The 21,775-nt window shown below is 48.1% G+C and overlaps 7 protein-coding genes across 7 annotated transcripts; 6 read left to right on the forward strand and 1 right to left on the reverse strand.

Moving 5' to 3' along the window:
* Window positions 1-1,736: 1,736 nt before the first annotated feature.
* Window positions 1,737-3,231, forward strand: BGZ61DRAFT_492160 (chondroitin AC/alginate lyase; the record flags this gene model as incomplete). Its single annotated transcript, XM_046250519.1, has 2 exons — window positions 1,737-2,599; window positions 2,655-3,231. The coding sequence occupies 2 exons, from the start codon at window positions 1,737-1,739 to the stop codon at window positions 3,229-3,231; spliced, it is 1,440 nt and encodes a 479-aa protein (XP_046106487.1).
* Window positions 3,232-4,727: 1,496 nt separating this feature from the next.
* On the forward strand, window positions 4,728-5,711 carry BGZ61DRAFT_515931 (class I glutamine amidotransferase-like protein). Its single transcript, XM_046252272.1, has 3 exons — window positions 4,728-5,013; window positions 5,065-5,288; window positions 5,341-5,711. Exons 1-3 carry the CDS (start codon window positions 4,794-4,796, stop codon window positions 5,665-5,667), a joined length of 771 nt encoding a protein of 256 aa, XP_046106488.1. The 5' UTR covers window positions 4,728-4,793; the 3' UTR covers window positions 5,668-5,711.
* Window positions 5,712-7,420: 1,709 nt separating this feature from the next.
* Window positions 7,421-10,181, forward strand: BGZ61DRAFT_348172 (uncharacterized protein; the record flags this gene model as incomplete). Its single annotated transcript, XM_046240038.1, has 2 exons — window positions 7,421-7,568; window positions 7,654-10,181. The coding sequence occupies 2 exons, from the start codon at window positions 7,421-7,423 to the stop codon at window positions 10,179-10,181; spliced, it is 2,676 nt and encodes an 891-aa protein (XP_046106489.1).
* Window positions 10,182-11,035: 854 nt separating this feature from the next.
* BGZ61DRAFT_347210 (uncharacterized protein) lies at window positions 11,036-11,938 on the forward strand (the record flags this gene model as incomplete). The annotated part of the gene is made up of 1 exon (XM_046239950.1): window positions 11,036-11,938. One exon carries the CDS (start codon window positions 11,036-11,038, stop codon window positions 11,936-11,938), a length of 903 nt encoding a protein of 300 aa, XP_046106490.1.
* Window positions 11,939-12,689: 751 nt separating this feature from the next.
* BGZ61DRAFT_386060 (uncharacterized protein) lies at window positions 12,690-14,235 on the forward strand. Its single transcript, XM_046242733.1, has one exon. The coding sequence runs from the start codon at window positions 12,766-12,768 to the stop codon at window positions 14,074-14,076; it is 1,311 nt and encodes a 436-aa protein (XP_046106491.1). The 5' UTR covers window positions 12,690-12,765; the 3' UTR covers window positions 14,077-14,235.
* Window positions 14,236-15,108: 873 nt separating this feature from the next.
* Window positions 15,109-16,864, forward strand: BGZ61DRAFT_447342 (S-adenosyl-L-methionine-dependent methyltransferase). The gene is made up of 5 exons (XM_046245321.1): window positions 15,109-15,429; window positions 15,512-15,787; window positions 15,842-15,915; window positions 15,965-16,522; window positions 16,573-16,864. The coding sequence occupies exons 1-5, from the start codon at window positions 15,358-15,360 to the stop codon at window positions 16,634-16,636; spliced, it is 1,044 nt and encodes a 347-aa protein (XP_046106492.1). The 5' UTR covers window positions 15,109-15,357; the 3' UTR covers window positions 16,637-16,864.
* A 2,822-nt stretch (window positions 16,865-19,686) lies between these two features.
* BGZ61DRAFT_288740 (uncharacterized protein) lies at window positions 19,687-20,007 on the reverse strand (the record flags this gene model as incomplete). The annotated part of the gene is made up of 1 exon (XM_046238546.1): window positions 19,687-20,007. A coding segment is annotated over one exon (321 nt), but the record flags the coding sequence as incomplete, so codon positions are not given.
* Between the last annotated feature and the right edge of the window lie 1,768 nt (window positions 20,008-21,775).

The raw sequence follows: 21,775 nt of genomic DNA on the forward strand, positions 1-21,775 counted from the left end.
TCCAGCACCCTGATTATAGTGACCTCTTTTAGAGTATATGGGGAAAATATTTTCTTGCCTTATTAGGTGCGAGAAAGGAGAGACACAGTTGATGGGCTATGGAGAAGTTTTTGTCTCCAGTGAGTTGGTCTCAGGATGACTAGTGACTCTTCCTCGCGAATGACGCGATGTACACAAAATGATGCCCCCTATAGAATGATAATTCGCAACTAGAATCCAATTCAGGGAACTTGGATCGTGTTAGTATGGTGGCTCGCGCGGTTCTACGGCCTTGGATTAGTCCATCGGGGTGTAACATGTCACGGTGGAACAAGCGGGCAGCTCTGTGAAAACAGGGATTGTATTCAACATGATTCTAGACGGCAACATCGTGAACAATCCTCATCCACCAGCTGAAAGGCACAATCGGAACTGGAATCACACAGATTACGTATCTTGGCTTTCTATGTGTTCATTGCATCTTCGCAAACCGCGTATGACTCACCAGCTCTTCCGACTTCAATCCCTATATTTTCCACAAGATGTGCAAGGCGGACTTTGAGGGGGCCGGCGTAACGTTGCGTTGCCAGACCCGTTTTCTAGCTTGCCTTGTATAATAATTCTGTCGTTAACTAACTGAGTGTGTATGCCGTTCATCAGCGACCCAAACTTGTACTGTATGTCGACTCTTTTCCATTTAAGTTCAAAACGGAGCCAAATGTAAAAATCTTTTAATCTCAAATTTACTATGGCCCAGCAGCTCCTTTCCCATATGTGGATATTTGTATTGATTCCACGTTGCAAAACGCCAGTCGTAGGGGCATAGCTAGGCCAGTGTGATGGGGCCAACAGTCCACCTGGAGTTTAAAACCGTAGGGTAGATGTTTTGCTAGCTTAGAAAGTCCCTACCTAAAGCGTTGAGTCTACTTGAAAAATACGACGGCACGCCTTTTCCCTTCTTATCTCCCTCAAGCCCCTACCCTACGGACGGGTGTGGTCTGCACTAAGCACCTCTCCCACCAACAAACCAGCCTTTCTGGGATTCACGCAATGTCGGCAGCAATAATTCACTCTAGATTAAAACAACAACACAGTACTCAAGTGCTCTCTAATGTCGGATAAGCGCTGTTGTTAAATTTTGGTATTCAATTACTTCCTTGAGTGAACAGACCTTGATATTTAAAAGAACACTACTTCCACTGTCGCTTTGACATCATGGCATAAATTGGTAGATTTATGAACTCATCATTAACTCCGCTAGCGTTGCATAAACTTCAGGTGTCTTGATAGAATAATCATTTGTCGTTCGCACTCCATGACGGTTGACAGCGGAAGTAGCGGCACTTTATCACCTACAGTAGCCGTGACGCTATACTCTCCTTGATAGAAGCTTTTAATATTTGAGCAAGGCCCCATCCATGATGGAATATGATCTGACGAGTGATCGTCAGGAGACAAATGTCAAATAAGCGAGCATCGAGCGGTTGCGGTTTCATAATTCACTTAGCGTCGGTAAAGGTTCCCGTTGTGGCCTGTTGCCGCTATTTTTGACAGCGGTGTCCCCTGTAATTGTCGCTGTCTTTTGGTTGACGGTCCTGATAATAAAGCTTAATAAATCACATACGTACTCAATATTTAGCATTTCATTCGCTGTTTCTCCTGATGCTCTTGTTCATGATTCCATCCGTTCTCGTCATTTGACGTCACTCTTTTTGTCCATTTTTTCGTCGCTCATTTTGTGCTTAAACACCTTCAATATGGCCTCTCCCTGGTGGTGGCTTTTTTTTCTTCCTGCGGCTTTTGCCTTTACGCATCCTGGCCTTCTTGTGACTGACGAGGATATCTCCCGAGCCAAGAAACATATTGGCGTTGAGGAGGAACCGTGGTTCGGTTCCTGGAACAAGCTGACTAGCCTTACCTTCTCCAACTCGTCCTATGTTCCCAATGCTGTGGAGATAGTCTCACGGAGCAGTAATGGGGAGCTCCTTTGGCATGACGCGGCTGCCGCATTCAATCTTGCGCTTCGCTGGAAAATCTCGGGCGAGGAGGAATATGCCGATGCCTCGGCGAATATTCTTCAGACATGGGCGGCCAAGCTCCAATCCCTCTCTGGCGGCGGGGACGACAACTACCTTACGGCAGGCCTGCAAGGGTATGAATTCGCCAACGCTGCGGAATTGTTGCGAGACTATGCGCCCTTTGCCAAGGACGGCCTGTCTGATGTCCAGTCCATGATGGAAACTGTCTTTCTACCAATGAACGTGGACTTTCTCAACCAGGCCTTGCCCTCTCAGCACAATGTCAAACACTTTTTTGCTAACTGGGAGCTCTGCAATATTGCATCGGCTTTAGCTATTGGTGTTCTTACGGACAATGAGACCACCTGGGACTTTGCTGTGGATTACTTCAAGACTGGAGTGGGGAATGGTGCTATTGGGAATGCCATTAGCAATATCGTGGAGGAGCCAAATACGGGCAACTTGTTGGGCCAGGGACAAGAATCAGGTCGCGACCAGGGCCACTCAGCTTTGGACTTTCAACTTCTCGGCGCCATTGGCCAGCAGGCTTGGAACCAGGGTGAAGATTTGTTTGCCTATAACAACAGTCGCATCCTTCTTGGGTACGTCCCAAGGGCCTTCTACCCTCTGCGTGGTTTGCTGACATGCGATCTACAGTGCAGAATACTTTGCCCGATACAACCTCGGCGAAGAAGTTCCCTTCGAGCCCTACACCAATGGCATTGTCAGCTATACGGAAATTAGCTCCGCTTCTCGTGGCGCTATTCGGCCGACGTGGGAGCTGTTGTATGCCCACTACGTTCAGATCAAAGGGCTTGACGCGCCGTGGACAACGGCTTACTTGAATAACACACTTGAATACTTCGGTGGTTATGAAGGAGGAGCTGGGTCTTGGGGAGAGGGCTCTGGCCATTATGACGGACTTGGCTGGGGCTCTTTGCTCTATCATTTGGGCGAATCGGATCTTGCCAGCCCGGCATCTTCGTCCACGCATACAGTGGCTTCGCCCAGTTCTTCGGTTGCTACTATCAAGACCGAGGCATTGAGCACTGGACAACCTTCAGCGACTGTGACACTCTTGGGCACATTGAGTGATAGCACGCCACAAAGCAGCACGGAATCGGTCAGTACTGTCACCCTTGCGCCGTCGTTCAGTCAAGGACACACCGTGGTTTCGTCAGCCGCCGGCACAGAAACCACCAGTAAGTCAGGTCGCCGGAAGTGTCACATCTAGTCGTGGAGACTTCGCAAGAGTTTTAGATGTGACAGAAAAGAAGATTTGCACGAGGAGAGGGTATGAATGCTTGATATTGCACAGCGGAAAATCTCCCGTTCCTGTTCAATTCCGCCATCTTGAACACCTTACCCCACCTCTCGGTAGCCACGGTACATATCTGGCCACATGTCATTCATTTTCAACCCAGTTTTTATTACTTTCTCAAGTTTCATCGAGAGCAAGCGACTCCTTGAAAGACCACTTTTGATCTATTGACATGTATTAAACAAATGTCGCTATTAAATTTACATAAACTTTTGTTGTGCATTTGCGTGTCTGACTTCTCCCTTTTAACTGTGTCCTGGGGCCTTTCCCACCCCGACATGCTAGCTTGGATCCATAGCGGTAAGCGACAGCTTAAACAGGAGCTTGAGAAAGCTGCATCAAGTAGCTTCAATCGGAAGCTTGGTGCATCTTTGTCTGGCGTGAGTGGTATCATTCTGCCGCATTGGTATGTGTGTGGGTGAGAATTGCCTTTTTGTCGGGATCACTCGGATATTGGTAGGCATGGGGACAGAAGAGTTAGGCAATTAGGCTCGGCTTTCTTTCCAATCTCACGATGTGCCCGCCATTGGGTGAAGTATATTTCCTCAGCTCAAGTCTCAAGTCCAAGTCCTCCTCATGTGATCGCGAATGCACTAATGATCCCATGGGCTCAGCCAGTATTGCCATCATGCTGGCGTCTATTGAGCTTCTGGACCACATCGGGTACCAGGTCATTTCCTTCGCTAGTCTCGGCTCAACAATGCCACAGCCCCCGCTTCAGCTCTGGTGACATCGCTTCCCCGCAATCACTAGCTCATCTATTACACCATTGTCGAGGGGCATTGTCGCATTGTCCAGGGTCCTTGTACGTGAGAACTCGGTGTCTCGGTTAGATCCTCTGTCGTGAGAACTCTGTGGAATCCTTCGCCGACCCCGCGGCAACTCTGCACCTCTAAGGGGCCTCCGAAATAGGACTGCCACGTCGTCCAACATTGGGTTCAATTACGTACTGCGTAGTACAGAGTGCCTAAGATTAATGACGAATCCTATGTATTCGCAATTTCTCGGGGGTAATGAGAAGTTGCAAATGACTTTATAATTACGTTACTAGTCCGAAAAGTGCGGGCTTGTCCGAATCCGCGTTAGCCGATCGGGTTGAATAGTCCAAATTGTCATCTTGCGTGTCAGATTTTCCACCACGTGGGCACGGCAAAATTTTCAACTGAGGGGGTTCAATGCGAAGCAAGATCTAGAATCTCGCAACATGGCCTCGACGGTGAAGATCCAGGGCGGTTGCGGAGGAACAATTTCATTGTGTCATACGAGAGAAGCCCGGAACCAACGGCGACATGCATAATGCTGACAGTTTAGCGTCTTAACCACTCGACATGGCCAGCGGTGGGACATTCTGGAGAGACCCGGAGATTGAATATATAAACAGCACTTTGAGTCGCGTAGTTTACTCTGAAAAAAAAGCCGCTGGGACAATTTTACACACTGCTCCAAGTTTCTCATCCATCTCAAACTAAGACACTATGACTGCAGCTTTTCGATTGGCTATCCTGGAGTGCGAGGCGCCCCCAGCAGCAGTCTTAGAGAAGTACGGGACGTATGGAGATATTGTCAAAATCCTCCTGACGAGTGCCTTTGAAACAGATTCCCTTCCAAACCTTGAAGTATTGAAGTGGAATATCATTCAAGCGGAATCATTCCCAAACTTGGACGCTGTTGATGGTATTCTCTTGACAGGGAGTCGTAAGTAGTGCTATCCGAAGATTTAAATGCAATGGTACTGATCATTTGCAGAGTACACTGCTTTCGACGATGACCCTTGGGTTTCACCTCTTATGGAATACATTCGACTCGCACACAATGCCCGTAAGCCGCTTGTAGGGTTTTGCTACGGGCACCAGATCATCGCAAGAGCGCTTGGCGGCACGGTGATCCGAAATCCAGTCGGCTGGGAACTTGCAGTTGAGAAAGTCAGGCTCAGCTCATTGGGCACAAAGCTATTTGGTAGGAACGAGCTGGTAAGTCCAAGTTAATGAACCCAGATAAAACTCCCTGTACTGAGGTATTCAGAACATCCATCAAGTTCACCGCGACGCTGTGGTTGAAACTCCCCTCGATGTCGAGGTAATTGGGCAGAGCAAGCGGTGCGGGGTACAAATATCGTACCAGCCAGGGAGGCTTCTAAGCTTCCAGGGGCACCCCGAGTTTAATGCATTTATTACGACTGAAGAGATCGAGGAGAGACGGCAGCAGGGTAAAATTGATGACGACCTCTATGAGGAAGCCATGGCCAGGGTGACCCTCGAGCATGATGGCAAGTTGTTGGCGAAGGTGCTGTGGGAACATCTCCTGAGTGCTGATCAAGAAGCTACAATGGGCCGGGCTAGCCGGCTTTGATGGTGGTGATTCGGGGCCTGTAAATTAGTCAGAATGAAAATAACGGCGAGGGAGTTTGAATAACATAAATTGGGACAAAACGGTTACATTAGCTGCTACCTCCTGCGCTTCCTCTGCCACTTTGACTTCCTCCACCTCCCCCACTGTCCCCATCGCCTACATCTCATTGAGTTCAAAGGCGCGGTACTTAGCGAAACTATTTGCACCTCCCTTATACCAGCTATGCTGTCGCCCGTAAGCTTCTAGAACCTCATGCCATGGAATGATAAAGGTTAGTCCTGGTTACCTGCAAGCATGGAATGCATAAAGGAATAGAGGAATAAAGTGATAAAAAATTTGCCCCTAATTTACTAGATCTTTTACATTTGCCACATGCACCGAGTCCATTGCAGGTTCCATAACCACATAATGTCCATGTCCCTCCTCCTTTACCTGGCTCCGGCCACTATACATGCTCAAGTTGATAAGAGTGGCGCATATAATTGAAGGATCAGTCACTTGATCTCATGCGCCAGTCTTTATGAAGCGAAAAGGCCCAGTGTATAACAAAACCATCCGTTTCTTTCAGGCTCACTCCCTGGCTTGAGTGTAGGGTTAGTGGGGGAGAACCTGACATGGAGTTCCAGATTCCCCAAAGCCACTAGGTGAAAGGTCCTGCTGTCAATTTTGAAACGCATACATTTGTTTCAGATGCATCTAATAATCTTCCATGCCTGTATTTCCGGACCCCCCTCGAGGAACGGTGATTTCGGGGTCTAGAATGAAGGCCCACCGGGTATTTCAGAATGAGGCCTAAACATTCACCACTTGTTTGTTCAAGAGCGTCATGCCATTGGCCTTTGAGAGGAGCGTTTCAATAAACAGCGCTAATATTCCATCGAATGTAGTCTTCAGAAAAGGGCTAGTGATGGTTCCGATACGCGAACACAGATGAGAGGACTATCTGATCTCAGAGCCTAATGAGTGTCCCGTGGGTTTCCATCGCGTCTAGGCCCCGGTGCTCGCCCAGCATTCAATCAGACTCACATTGCTTGACCTGAAAAGTGTCTCAGTACCTGGAGCCACGTACGTCATTGTGACGTGGCGCCATGTAATTGGTGCAATCCGTGGGGTTCGTGGGTTTCCAGCCCAGCTCAACGAGCTCCGAGTCGGAAGCCGAAAACTGATATCTGACAGATGATAGACATTCTTTACGAAACAGCTGAAAGCTGACACTAAGGAGGGCCAATCGGGGAGGAGGATGATCGCCGAATGTCTTAGATGCCCTGCGCGGACCCTTGGCGAGCCCAACTCGACAGGCAGTTCTTGTGACACGCTCCCTTCAGAACTTGCCAAGAGTCAGACCTTAATATTGATCAGGGCACCTTGCCAGATTTCCAAGACTTCATCAAATTCGGCAATGGGATCGAAGACTTAATCAAATTCGCCCACAAGACCGGAAACTTATTGCAGTGTGCTGGTATTCAGCTGTAAAGGTCTAACGTATGGTACAATCATGTATCTCGACTAACGCATCAGCGCTAGCATCGGCCGTCGATCTTGGCTCAAACCATATTTAATAAAAAGCAACATGTCTTGAATGATGACGGAGAAGGCGGCAGTCTCGGATCTCATCTCTCCCTCCCCTCTTTCTATTTCTCTCAACCAAACCTGCGAGAATCGCGCACATCAATATTTCACGCACACGCATACCTCACGAGATCACCTCTCCCGCCGTCGTGCTGCTGAAGCAATGCCGAAGGCCACTGTCGAAATGAGGCGGCAAAACCGCTCGTGCGACCAGTGTCGAAAGGCCAAGCGCGCATGTGATTTGTATTTACGCGATCCTCAGCATAACGTCAAGAGGCCAAATCCTAGTGTTGGCCGCGTCGGTAATGCCTCTCTCACGGAAAACTACCTAGGTAAGCGTCCAGTCATGCTCCCCTACTCTTTCTTCCACTATCCACTTGCGGTCGCCCGAGAACGCAGACTAATCGGTGTAATCAGAGAGCCTCACTGACGATAATGACACGCGCGTCTGGCCCTGCTCTTACTGCCGGCGTACTCAAAAGCAGTGTACCTTGAACTGGGTTCGAAGCCGGCTTCAACATGACTCTGCCGGTAGAGTGTCCGGTGCAGCGAGCAGCGGTGATGCGCACAGCAACGTGCAGCGCCAGTCCCTTCATCCCCAACCGCGAATCTCAAATCCTCCGATTGCACATGGTGGCGACTTTGGCGCCACTGGCCCGAGTAATATTCCCTGGGCGCCAACATCGACTCCCAGTCAGACTCCGCGAGGCCGCATCGAGACGAACTTTGCAAACGGCCTCGCCTCTCCTACCTCGCCCACCTTCGCTTCCCCATCCGCCAATGTCACCACCTTTGAGCCGCCCATGTATCCGTATTCTCAGCCTACCGAGATTGGAACTTGTCTCAATACTCAACCAATTCCGTATCAACCTCTCTTGACGGACTGTTCCTCAGTCACAGATATGACAACTCCGGACATGTATTCCCAACATTCATCGTCAGCTTCAGAGGATGAGGACACGAATGAGCTGTCATCATTCCAAGCTCAATCACATCGGACCACCGCTTTTCAACCGTTCACACCCGTCTCCAACTCGCACAAGAAGGAACCCCCTTCTGCGTCCCCAGTTGGTCTGGTCAGCACGGACACTGGTCTAATTTCTCCCTTTTCTACGACTCACGCCATGGTCATGAATGCCAACAAGAGGATTATTTCTAATAATCTCATCTCTATATACCGCAATGCCTTTGAACTCGCCTTAGCCTGCTGTCTGTCCCAAGAGGCATGTCCATACCAATTCAACGCCATTAGTCAACCGCCGACAAGTGGAATCAGCTGGTTGTCGTCTCGTTTTGAGAATGTTCGTCTTATCAATCAGTACGACCCGAAGAAACAGGCCAGCGGGGTCTATTTCCGTGTGTTCAAACTCGATAGAGTTGCCCGGGCAAACAATCTCATCAGGTTGACGGAAGCCGAAAACAGAGCCGCGTCTGAAGCACTTTACCTGGCGATTATGGCATTTGCCATTCAGTGGGCCCAAGGAAATCAGCGTGGGCATGAGAAGTATCCACACACTTGGGATTCTACCGACAACACGAATCCAGATCCTGTCGGTAATCTGAGCGATGAGTTTGATCGTACGCTGCAGAAAACCCTCTGGTTTCAAGCCAAGCGAGCCCTTCAGGATTGTGCGGACATTGAGTGCTTCAGAGTCATATGCGCTGAGTGGATAATGACTCTTGCACAAAAGCCAATGGAAGATGTTGATTTTGCATTTGACATTCCGGAGAGCACGTTTAGATCAAAAACCCCAATTGTTGGCAAAATGGGCACCATCACGTCACAGATCAGCAACATAATGGAGGCAGATGGACCACCGTGGTTCATCGAACGAGCTGCTCGTAAAATCCATACCCTCAAGTTCCGATACGATGCTCACAAGGCGTCCGTGGTGGCCTCACTAAAAGGTGGTTCTCCAAGGCTGATGAAAATCGCCACCGTCGAGCGGATTAGCAACGAAGATATGGGAACCTTCAATCTCATGTATTGGATGACCATCATGATTGATACAATATCGGCGGTCATCAATAACCGCCCAATTGTCATTTCGGATGCGGAGTGTCACCACGATTCAACATACCTCGGTCATCCCGAACTCGAGCAATTCTCCATCGACCACCGCCCCTATGACCCTGAATGGTGGGCTACAGTTTTTTCCCCAGCATACGATGACCGCCTCCTACGTTGGCCATGCTTTTACGAAACTGCCATCAAGGTTATTGTGGCAGCAACGCCAGTGAAGGTAGTTCTCTTTCGACACGTTTCGCATCTGCAAAATTCAATACGGAGTAATTTTCACGGCGAGTCTATTGAGAATATACTCTCGAATGCTATGGCTATCTACAAGCACTGGAATGTCACCTACAGTGCCTTCTTCCGGGATATGATCGACCAATACCATACAGTCCCAATGCAAATGCGGATTTGGTTTATTCACGTCGTCGCCTACTTCCACTGCGCAGCTCTGGTTCTTGCAGATTTAATCGAATTAGTCGACGAAAAGGGGCTTGGCCTAGAATATCCCTCCCAGGTCCGCGTTCGTCTTGGTGTGGTTCGGTGCTTAAGAGCGGATAGCACTACAATCATCTCAGATCTCGCACAAGCGTCGGAATGCCCACCAGCCACTGATGTTCCCGCTCTGAACTTTGATCTCGTCAAACGAGCCATCTTACCGGAGCCTTGGACAATGATTCTCATCAGAGCTTTCACCAAGGTTGCGACGATCCAACTGGCGGAGATGGAGGAAGCAAGCTGGAATAGCCCCGCCTCGCTGAAAACTCCCTCCTTTGTTGACCTGACAAGACGATGCGAGAATTGCATAAAGGCGCTCTACCATTTAGGAAGTAAATCGGATATGGCGCGAGCCATCGGTGCAGTTCTTTTATCAGCATTACGCCCGCATTTGGCAGAAGTACCCAAGCTCGAATGTTACACTGCAGGCTAATATGTGGCGAGTGTCCTTGATGATTGTTCCTTACGCATTTTTTTTTTACTTGAGCAGATGCTTAAGAGATCATGGTTAGATTAGGAAGCTGTGAGCGGCCCTGAGATCCCTCGCGCTATCGTTTGTACGTTAGACTAGGTCTGAGATTATCTCCTTGTTGTCAATCGGCTGAGAGATGGACATAGAGTGGCGCAGCTGCAAGTAAACTGTTGGGCTGTATTTGGAGTAAAAGCATTGAGATTTGATTCTTGCTAGAGGATTTGAATATTATTTTAGCCTCACCTCCACTCAAATTAAACTTAAGTATGAAGTTGTAAACACATGAGCTTTGGAAGAAATGTAATCTGACTTAGGGCCAGGGTGTGAATGAAATGCATGAATATTTGAAGACTTGCCATGAACTGGCTTTGGCCAAAGCCGGTACGGCCAGTTCAACAGCATTCGAATGCGAGCTGGCGCAGCCCAATGAGGCATCTGGTTGACACACACGCCCTTCAGGTAGGATCCCTGCATTCATAACCGAAGGGCGCAACAGACAAGGTCTTTCAGGGCTCACCAACCGGGTGTCTACTTATTTGATAATCCTCGAATCCGCTTTTGAGCTAACCGCGCCCTGTGACCGTACCACGCCTTGTGGATATTTCGCCGCGCCCTGTGGGGCTTTTGGGTGTTTGGGTGACGGCCAGATGAGGATGGATTTTACCATGTTTCAATCATCCCCGATATTTAACAAGTCTTATCGAGACTGCCAGGCACAGAATGTCACTACCATTAGCATAAGAAACTCAACATCAGTTCTTTTCAATCCGTCAACCTTTCAATCCGCCCAAAGCGTCTCACAGCCCGACCACAATATGAAGCTCGGGTTTCTAGGATTGGGAATGATGGGCACGCCCATGGCTCTGAACCTGGCTCGCAAGTTCCCCCTCGTCGTCTGGAATCGGAGCGCTGCCAAGTACCCCCCGTTAATAAAAGCGGGAGCGACGATCGGTGAAACGCCATCGAAGGTGGTTGAGCAGTCCAGTGTCATCTTCACAATGCTGTTTGATGGGCTTGCAATCCAGTCGATATTTAACGAAGATTTCAAGCAGGCATTGCGAGGGAAAACACTCGTCAACACGAGTTCTGTCTCGGTTGGTTTCAGCCATTCTCTAGCTCAGCAGGTCCGCGACGCAGGTGGTAACTTCATTGAGATGCCCGTCAGTGGTAGCAAAGTCCCTGCCGAGCAAGGAAACCTGGTCGGCATGATGGCTGGGGATCTAGCCATTGCCGAGAGCATCCGTCCTGTCTTGGAACCGATTACCAACGCCGCAGTCTACTGCGGCCCCATTGGATCCGGCCTCCAAACTAAATACGCTGTCAACCTCTATCTTGTTGCAATGACCGTCGGTCTCGCCGAATCCTTCAACCTCGCTCGAGCACAGGGTCTCAACCTCGAAGCTCTTGGAAAGGTGCTTGAAATGGGCCCCATGGCTTCCGCATACTCAAAAATTAAAGTTGCCAAGATAATTAAGCAGGATTGGTCGGCCCAGGCATCTATCAAAGATTGTCACAATAGCACCCAACTCATTCAATCAGCCGCCAAGGCGGCAAAGGTTCAATCGCCACTCTTGGAAACCTGCGGCTCGCTGTACGAGCAAGCCAAAAATTCGGGTCTTCAGGAGGAAGACATGATTGCTATTGTGAAAAAGTTTTCAAAATCGTGGTCTGAAGATGGAAGTAATGTAGAAAACAGCCAAATTCCAAAGGACATTTAAAGTAGCGTGTTTAAAGAAAACTTCGTGAGGTTCTCTCGGACACTTGGTGACGTAGGTTGGGGCACTAAATGCCCAAATTATGCAATCTTTTTATTCCTGGCAGGAAAAACATGGATTCTCTTTCTGTGCCTAAGTATTCATCTCTGCCACTGCATGTGTAATGTAGAGCAATGGCAGACCCTGAGTGGCTTCCCATCATTGCCGCGTTTCGATTGCTACCACGGACACGTGGATTTATAAAACGAGGGGATTGGAAAGACCAATCAGGCCAAAAGAAACAGTGAAAGGTTCAAGTACATAATGACCTTTCAGTGGGCTAACAAAGTAGAAATAATCGAGGAGCCAACGCCCCTCAGCTGGAGCTACAGGAGGCTGTCAAAGTCACAAGGCTTCTGCAAGGAGCAAAGACAGGCTACTGCTGATGGTGACAGATCTCAGGTCTATCACAGGTCGATGTGCGTCCCGCATAATTTTGGTGAGGATGAAGCATATGGAAATTAGCCCGTTAAGGTGGGTAATATTTCCCCAAATCGTATAGCCTGCTCGTAGGGCGTGCTCAAAGCTGGCCATCTTAGTTTAGGATGACAAATTCTCCACCAGCGCCCAAATGTCATGTCAAGAATAGGGCGTGATGCCATGTGTGGGGGTACCAACAAAAGTAACCCCAGCGAGCCTACAAATAACACACCTAACAGGCCGTAGTTATAGTAATAAGTAAAATGAAACAAATACCCCATTGAGGTTAAATACGGTCGCGAAATTCTCGAGCACGTTGCAGTTTTAACCCGACCCTGAGAATCGAAACTGAGCCTCGGACTCTTGGTGCAATGGAATTGAAGCCGGGCTTCACAAAGAACTCTCCACCAGAGGTGCAGATCAACATCACTCACCATTACTCATCAAAGACGTACACTTGCGGTTCTGCAGTTATCGGCATCGTCACTGTCACTCCACGAAAAGATACCCCCTTCGAACGAATCCGCATAAGCCTACTTGGGACGGCGCGTGTAACATGCTATGGCGTCCAATCTCCAAACACAGCTACTCATTACTTCCTTCGCACAGACATGCCGCTTCCCGCATCGACCTACCCGGACTCTATGATCTTTCGAAGCGGCAACACATACCCTATCCCCTTTCATTTTGTCATCCCAGATCGGCTCAGCACCAATGCCTGCGCTCATCGGGTCGAATCGCACCACATTCAACCTGCTCACACTCGTTTACCTCCAAGCATGGGTGATTGGGAGAGACACCACATGGGCCCACGCACATCTGAGATCGAGTACAGCATCCATGCGAGCGTCGTTGCGCTCTCTGAACCTCGCAAGAGGGGATCAAGAACGATGTGGAACAAGCATGTGATTAATGTGCTGCCATATTTTCCTGAAGATCCCCCACTCAACATCACCAAGTTAAACCTCCAATATGCTCTTGAAAAGTCAAAGAGAATAAGAAAAAACATTTTCTCGGCACCGGAAGGGCGCATAGGCGCAGTTGCAGTGCAGCCGAAGGCTATTGGTCTCGATCCCGATGGATCTGACTCGAGTGAATCTACACTCTGGATGAACCTGACATTCGAACCACAATCTCCCGATATCCCTCCTGTGGCGATTAAAAACATCTCTGCAACCCTTCAGATACAGACTTGGTCTCGGCAAACGCCAAATATCGCGTTTCCTAACCTAGGCCTCTTGCGCGATGCGTACACAGATCACATTTCTCTCATTTCCCGTCAAGAGGTCCAGGCATACTGGATGCCGTCTACCAAGGAAACAGGGCCGGGTCTCGAGCACAGCTCGCCAATCTCATATTCATCAGCTGTCAGGGTTCCCTTCAAACTCCCCACGTCAAAAAAGGTCTTCCTTCCAACATTTCACACATGTTTGGTTTCCCGGACGTACAAAATCGACATAGTCCTGGCTGTTGGAAATACAAGCCTCCGTTTTACTGTACCCATTCAAGTTACGATGGAACACAGAGGAGATAAAATCAGAGATCCTACTCACGCTTGCCACTTGGAAAGTACTGGAATAAGCCCAGGCTTAGGGATGAGGGAGAGTTCTTGCTTGGAAGACTTGTGGCCACTTGTTTCCAGACCCTCCAATGATGATGTCCTGCCAAGTTATTCTGACTAAGAATTGTATGCAGTGATACAGTAGGCTGTCAGTAAAACCACTTGAAGTATCTTGCAGTTGTGAGGCAGTCACAATGATACGTGCTAGTTGGATGATAACTGAATAAAATACAAATCTTAATAACAGTCATGAAGTCTTATGCTAGACGGTGAAATAGAGTACAGCTATGGCATTTCTCCTCAAAGGAATAGCGTGTATCTAGTATAGTAATAATAAGTAAATATGCAGTCTCTTATAAGTAGTGAAATCAAAATTACTAATTTAAGATCTGATGTACACCATTGCATAATTTCATTAACATTTCCTGCAGCTTCTATTAGCTTAAATCTAACTATTTTCTGTTTCCGGTAATCCGCTGAATAATTAGTCTACTTTAGTTAAGATCGTAACGCTCATGAACTTCGGATCACGTCCTCGTTTTGATTTATCAGCGTACACTGTAGGGTAGCAATTCGCTCTCCACGCTGATTTAAATATTTTGCTTCCGGTTTTGACAAATCAATTCTGTCATACTCTACCCTCTTCTCACTCTATCAGATACCGCCCAGGAAATTCTATCTCGAATAGAAATCGTTGGGCTAGTAATGGTCATTTTTTCCAAGTTACAGACTCACCTTTGTGCCATAATATCTGGGCCGTCGTTGCAGCTCTACACTATACTGAGCAGGACCGGTGATATTATCTTAGGATTAGCCGCTCGATGAAAGTGCCAAAAACACGGGCACTAGATCTTAATGCTCATTGCGGCGAAAAATATCACAGAATTGGGTGATTGGGTTTTTATCCACTTTCATGCTCGTGACGAGAGTTGGACTCAGTCGGGTATAGTGACAACACACTTGCGACAATGCGGTTAAACTGCTAAGAAAAACCGCTTGAGTGACGAATCGGCTCTGTCTTTCCTGATCGGAGGCCACGTGTTTCTGGAGCAGGCCTGTTTATCCCACCAAGGTCATTGGAGGATTTGGTTCCACCGGCCAAAAGTCATCCGATGTTCTTACCGAGGGGGTGAGGTCTTGATCATTCAAATACACTGATCAATGCGTTATTTAGTAGCACCATCGATGCGAGATTAAAGCAGTTGCTTCTGAAATCCTACTGAATGCTTTGGAACCTGCGATTTCAGATAGCCTCAACCCCTGTCTCGTTCTCGCCAACTGCTAAACGAATACGGCGATCAATCTCGGTTACTCATTCTGGGCCGAGTTTATGACTGACCGCTCCTGAACCGTTTTAATACACGCGGAAGTGTCGGAAATACCGACCTCAAGGTTTCTCGTCATGTGTCCCGAGCCTAGCACTATTGGCACACCGGCCGATGGAGAGGAGGGAACAGCAGCAATCGAAGCTGAGGTGAGAGGCTCTGGTCTTGTCCATAAAAGTCCCGCTCCACATTGAGAGTGCCCTGGGCTTGTTCTGATGACGGTGATCACAGACTGAACCTGATAACGACACCTTCTCCAACTACGCCAGCGATGTGTCTGAGACTACTAGCACTACTTCCTCTGTGAGAAACTACGTGTACGAGAATGGGCGCCGCTACCACTCTTATCGGGCTGGACAGTACCTGCTTCCGAATGACGAAACAGAGCAGGATCGCCTGGACATGACACATCATGTATTTTCCCTCACGCTGAATGGTGATCTTTGCAAAACTGAACTCGACAATCCACAATCAATTTTGGATATTGGTACAGGTACAGGGATCTGGGTAAGTAAAAAGAGGACAGTTTAAATTTTGACTACGTGCTAAACCAAACCCTAGGCAATGGACATTGGTGACGCATACCCCTCGGCAGAGGTGATTGGGACTGATTTGAGCCCGATCCAGCCGGAATGGTAATTTGGATAAACTTTTATATTACTTGACATATTCTAATGCTTCCAGGGTACCACCAAATGTTCAGTTTGAAGTCGATGATGCTACATTAGATTGGACATTCCCTCCGGATAAATTTGACTTCATCCACGCCCGTACGCTGGCAGGCGCAATCCAGGACTGGCCAGACCTGGTTCGCAAGTGTTATATACACTGCAAGCCAGGTGGACAAATTGAGGTCTCCGAGGGCCGTGCCAACTTCTTCTGCGACGACGACACGCTTGATAAAAGTTCCAAGACATGGGAGTGGCTTTCCGAATTTCGAAGACTGAGTGAGCCTTTGGGATTCGATATTGCACCGAAATTGCCCGATATACTCAAAGCAGAGGGTTTTGAAAACGTCGAACTGACCCAAAAACACGTCCCCTTGGGAACCTGGCCAAAAGATGCCAAGTTGAAGGAGATTGGTCGAGTATTCAGGGTACAGTTTCTAGAGATGGCCATCGAGGCATATTCCCTCGCGCTCTTCACAAGGTTTGGTCAGTGGACCAGCGAAGAGGTACAGGTGCTTCTGGCAATGGTGAGAGCGGAGCTCAAAACGAACAAGATCCACTTGTATACCTATAGGTAAGTCTTTCGCAGCGTTCCGGAACTCGAGTTTTCTAATTTTGCGATAGCGCATTTGTTACGGGAAAGAAACCGCTGGTGAAGGACCGAGCTGGGGAAGATGTCGTAGCATAGAGTCTATAACCGCGATGTCACGAGAAGGACGTCCCGCCCAGAGAAGATATTGGCAACCGTTGAATACTATTATGATTCTTATGGCATTCCAAGACCGGTGTTAAGAAGCTCGATGGGGACATGAAGTGGTATACATGAGTTGGCAGGAATGAGGCTGCCGATAGCTTAATGCAAGACGTGAGGAGAATTGATTTCTGCGCTCTATGGTATATTATCGAAACATTCTTGTGCCCACCTTGAAGTCGTCGATGGAGTACTGCGTTGAGTGTCATCTCACAAAGAACCTCATGTGCATCTATTGCTGAGTATGGAACGGCGGCTCAGATGATACTACCGTCACAGTCCGAGTAGAGACCTCTCCTCCACACAAGGATGAGACAGCATCGAGTAGTAAGAAGATTCATAGTTCGCACAACCTGGTAGGTCAAGGCTATGGTGATTATGAAGCTACGGGAATCTTCACCATCCAAGGCCTCAAAAGCTAAACGTTGCCGATAATAAAATAACATTCGTTGAAAAATTGTTACTTTTTTCTCCCATTTCCTTCGTATAAGTAAACTGTATCTAGAGTGATATATACTACTTACCTCCTTTAAAATTGACATGATCTATCAAAAGTGCAAACCATAGCTTTCAAACGAGTCCTTAACACTGTCCAGGAAAATGCCGTCTAGCATATTCTGCTGGTCACCCAGGAGCCCAAATCCTATGTCTGAGCTCAAACCCAAGCTAGGATCATCCTCTGCTATGTGGATGTGATCTACGCCCTCAGCATCAACTACTTCGAGCGAGATGTGCTCCACCTCATCCTCATTATTCTCTAGTGGGTTAGGCGCAGCTTGCGCTTCGTTGAAGGTTTGAAGTATTTGCTGAAAGACGCCTTGGGCAAGTTCAACGATCCTGTCAGGAGTGAGCGATTCTTCAATTACTTGATCGAGCATGCTCTCGAGCCTCGGCCGCATCAGTCGAGGAAGTTCCCTTCTGGCATGGTCTCCAAGATCTCTCACGAAGGATGCAGAATCACTGCCTGAGTCGCGTCTTTCTCCCAGCTGCTCAAAAGTGAAATCGTGATCTAAGTTGATATTAATATTTCACTGGAAATGAATTCCAACCAACTTACAGGGCGACGGAACCAAGTCTTCATCCGGGAATATAATTTTGTATACTCCAATCCACTTTTCCTCTTCCGACAAACCCCCACGCGGTCGTTTTCGTGAACGAAGTGCTTGGAACTGGTCTTCATTGATTCCATCCTGAGATTCTTCAGTCTTCAACTCGCAGGGTTTATCAGCCCGTTGATGGTCAAGGAGTTGATTTGATGTTCTGAAGTCCTGGCAACAGCGCCCACACTTGAACTTAGGTAAACGGTGCTTCCGGTACACGTGCTCTCTATGCCAACGTCAGCAGCGAACTCGAGTTTGCCTCGTTGTGAACTCACTTGACTCTGTGGACAGTAAGCCAGCCCCCCAAAATACAACCTCGGCAGTCTCGGTATTTCTCTGGATTGTACTTCAGGAAAGGACAGGCAAACTTTCGAGAACTCGATTCGGTCTCCAAAAGATCCGGCACTCCGTTCTCATGCCCGTCACCATCTTCGCCCAGTTCGTCGTCTGGGCGGTTGGGTCGTTGACACGTTCCAATACCGAAAACTGCCTGCTCTGACTGGCTGGTCTGTTGCAACGACGACATTCGGCCACTGTCAGCTGACTGGCCGTCGCCATTACACTGGCGCGCAAAAAAATCCAGTCTTCTCTCAAACCAAGCCTTGCATAGCCTGATGATATGCTGGATTATCATCTCTTTTCTTGAGGATACCACGGCCGATAGACAGGTAGCACTGCCAGAACTGGATTGGCTCGCGGTGCTCTCTGTAACAGAAATCACACCGCTATCTCCACACATTGAACCGGTAGAAATGTTGTCAAATCCATCTTCGCTTGCATTCCCCAAGTCATGATGTGCGCCTGGGTCAACATTCAACGCGCTGGGGGAGGACATATCCAATTCACGGCAAGTACCACTTTGGGTGTGACCTGTATCCTTAGAACTCAAATTACTTGGAATTCTTTCGTTGACGATGTTTTTGGGATCAGATACGCTCAACATGTCGAGACAATTAAGAATGCTCGGGTCCTGCTTTCGTTTAGAGGCATCTCTTTCTCTACGCATCAGCTTGAGTCACTACTGAGGGAGAACTTTAGCTTACTTCGCAAAACTCGAAGAATCATTCGAAACCAACTCAAGATTCCTGTCAGCCGAGAGTTGGACGCAATGACCCATCATGTCTGGATATGAGTGGATGGGATTTCGTGAGTGTGTCGTATTCCAAGTTTTCTCATAATCCGCCTTCGTATTTCCAACATTTTCAGTGTCATTCACAGTTGATAGGCTGTTATGGTCAACTGTATACTGAAGCAGAGATTCTTTAGACCCAGTCTGACGATCCAATCCTGTTGCCGATGAAAGCGCGGTGGTATTGAGGTCAGCTCCGGCTCTTTCAACATCATCAGTCTTTGGTTTTGGTGTTTTCTTATATATGCAGAGTGTGTTCAAGTTAATACAGGAAGTGCAGGGTTTGACGCCATTGCAATTCAATTGTTTTCGTTGCTAATATGGAGAGTGACTTATTAGTACTGAAACGGGTTGAAACTGAACCAAGCACGTACACAAATGAGGCACACTTTATCAGCGTTGATTGATGTCGTGTTCGCGGTAGATTTTGTTGTGTTGCTCTCTGCATCTCGGGAGGCAACGCTCGATTTACTCATAGTTGTAGGAGGATCTTCGGTCATGACTCGGCCGTGATCGGCGTGGAAGGATGATGTGATTATAGCGGTTTGAACAGCGCCAGGCATTGGAAATTGCCGCGGAGAAGGTGAGCGAGCGAGGGGTCGAGAAACCAAAGGATGAGAAACCAAGGGATTGCTAGTTGATTTTGGATTTGAAGAGGCAGCGCTTGCTAGAAGCGTATCATCTCGAAGGGGAATAGGATATTCAACAGTGGACCTTATTGAAGGAATCGCTGTGAAAGCATCCTCCTCGTCACGAAAACTTTGAAGCTTGCGTTCGTGGTCTCCCTTCATCCAAAAGATCTCTTGCTTCAAAGCGTGCATTTTACTGCCAATTTCCTCAATCATACCACTCCGGTCACCGTCACGCTGCCGCTGCTGGACATCACGGAACATCTTGTCGTACTGGCGCTGCTTGGCCTCGGTGTCGTGACAGAGGCCACACACGTCGGGATAGGCCCACGTCTCACGGATGAACTCTTGATCACACATGACGTGTATCAGCTGCTGGCTTTTGCACTCCTGTCGGAAGTAGCGCCATCTCCAACCGCATGTCCAACGAAATTCATCATAATAGCACATTGCGATGATGATGAAAAGAAAGTTGTGGGGTTTCGTTAGGCTAACGAATGAGTGAGGGAAGAATGAAAGGGTTCATTCGCGATTTTCAAGGAGAGTCAAGTTTTTGGAAGAATGGATTGTATTATTTTCTAGAAGAGGGGAATTATCAGATCAGAATGCGCAAATGCGCAAAACGCAGGTCTGTCAGTAGTAGCCTGGGTATACCCAAACGCCACTGTTACACGCAGTAACTACCTAGTCTGCTTTAGGAACAACACTACGCCCATAAAAGCTTAAGACTGAATAAAAAGCCTATCTTGTTTTAAATACGTTCGATTTATTTCAACTACAAGTGGCATATCGTGAGCATTTTGGCAGCTCTCTGGTCTTTAATCAGGAGTTGCCTGATCCTCGTCGGTTCGGTCAGGCTGACACATAACGCAAGTTTCACTCGTTGCCTTTTCAGCTCTAAGCTGCACGTCAGCCCAACCATGGCAGCTTACCTAACTAACCATGACCATGCATTAGGCACCAATCGATTTTATACCTCAACACTCCAGCGTGGTTACTCCTGGAACTAATATCTATCTAGGTACACTCACGTACGACTCGCTCATCAGTCCATCTTTACTGGAATATTGCATATCCTATCCCACTTATTCATTCCACCGGAGACCTGTGGAGCACGCGTTAGCAAGCAACAAGATGCCAGACCCCCTTGAACCCACGAGGCCGGCAGCCAATTCCATTCGGAATAGCCGCGAAGACCAATCAAATCGCATTCAATATGTACAACCAGACTTGAAGGCTATGGAGTTTGAAGAAGCGATCAAGTTAATATCCTCTCCACGCCCACGCGACGGGGTAGGGATTGCAACAATGTTAAACCACTTTGAAACTGAACTCGCTAGTCAACCCCCAAGTCTTGCTGCAGGAATTAAGCACGGGGAGTTATTCTTCATTGAAGATCACATTAAACTTGCTAGGATATCACTCAACGCAATGCCAGCAGACCACCCCGATAGGGCAATGTTTCTAGAAGAGCTCAGGGACCAACTCAAGAAGAGACATCTAATAACAGGGAGCAAGTCAACCCTTGACGAAACCATCGAAGTATCTCACCAAATTGTCGACATCAACGCGGAATTTCTTGACCCAACGACAAATTTCATTCATCTTGCGGATCAGTTGGCCACCAGATATATATCGACGGGAGATGCGGCCGATCTTGACGAAGCAACTAAGTTTGCAAGGCAAGCAGTTCAGATGACTCCCGTCCAGCACTCAGACCGTGCTATTCACTTGAATGCGCTGGGAGCCATACTTGGTCACCGATTTGAGAAGACACTCGCTGTCGCAGACCTCGACGAAGCCATTGAAGTACTGATGGAAGCGACAAAGGCCACTCCAGACGATGATCCATCACGGGCGATGTATTGGAACAACATCGGAATATTGCAAGAGAGGTACAGCAAAGTCGGAAAAGTCGAAACGATTGCCCATACTGAGGAAGCGATTCGCTGCTATCAATCTGCTTTACGTCAACCCAATGCACCTGCGATCCATCGCATTGAAGCGGCCATGTCTCTGATGAATATTGCTCCCAGTTCAGACTGGAATCGAGTGTATGAGTCTTCAAGCCTTGCCGTCAACCTTCTTCCGCTCTTAGAACGAGGTCCGGTCGACAACTGCGATAAACTACGTCTGCTCTGTCAAATGTGTGGTCTCGCTTGTGATGCGGCTGCGGCAGCGTTACATGCCAAGAAAGGGCCATTTTGTGCTCTGAATC

The sequence above is a fragment of the Ilyonectria robusta genome, assembly GCF_021365365.1.
Source record: "Ilyonectria robusta strain PMI_751 chromosome Unknown BGZ61scaffold_6, whole genome shotgun sequence".
Taxonomy (NCBI): domain Eukaryota; kingdom Fungi; phylum Ascomycota; class Sordariomycetes; order Hypocreales; family Nectriaceae; genus Ilyonectria; species Ilyonectria robusta.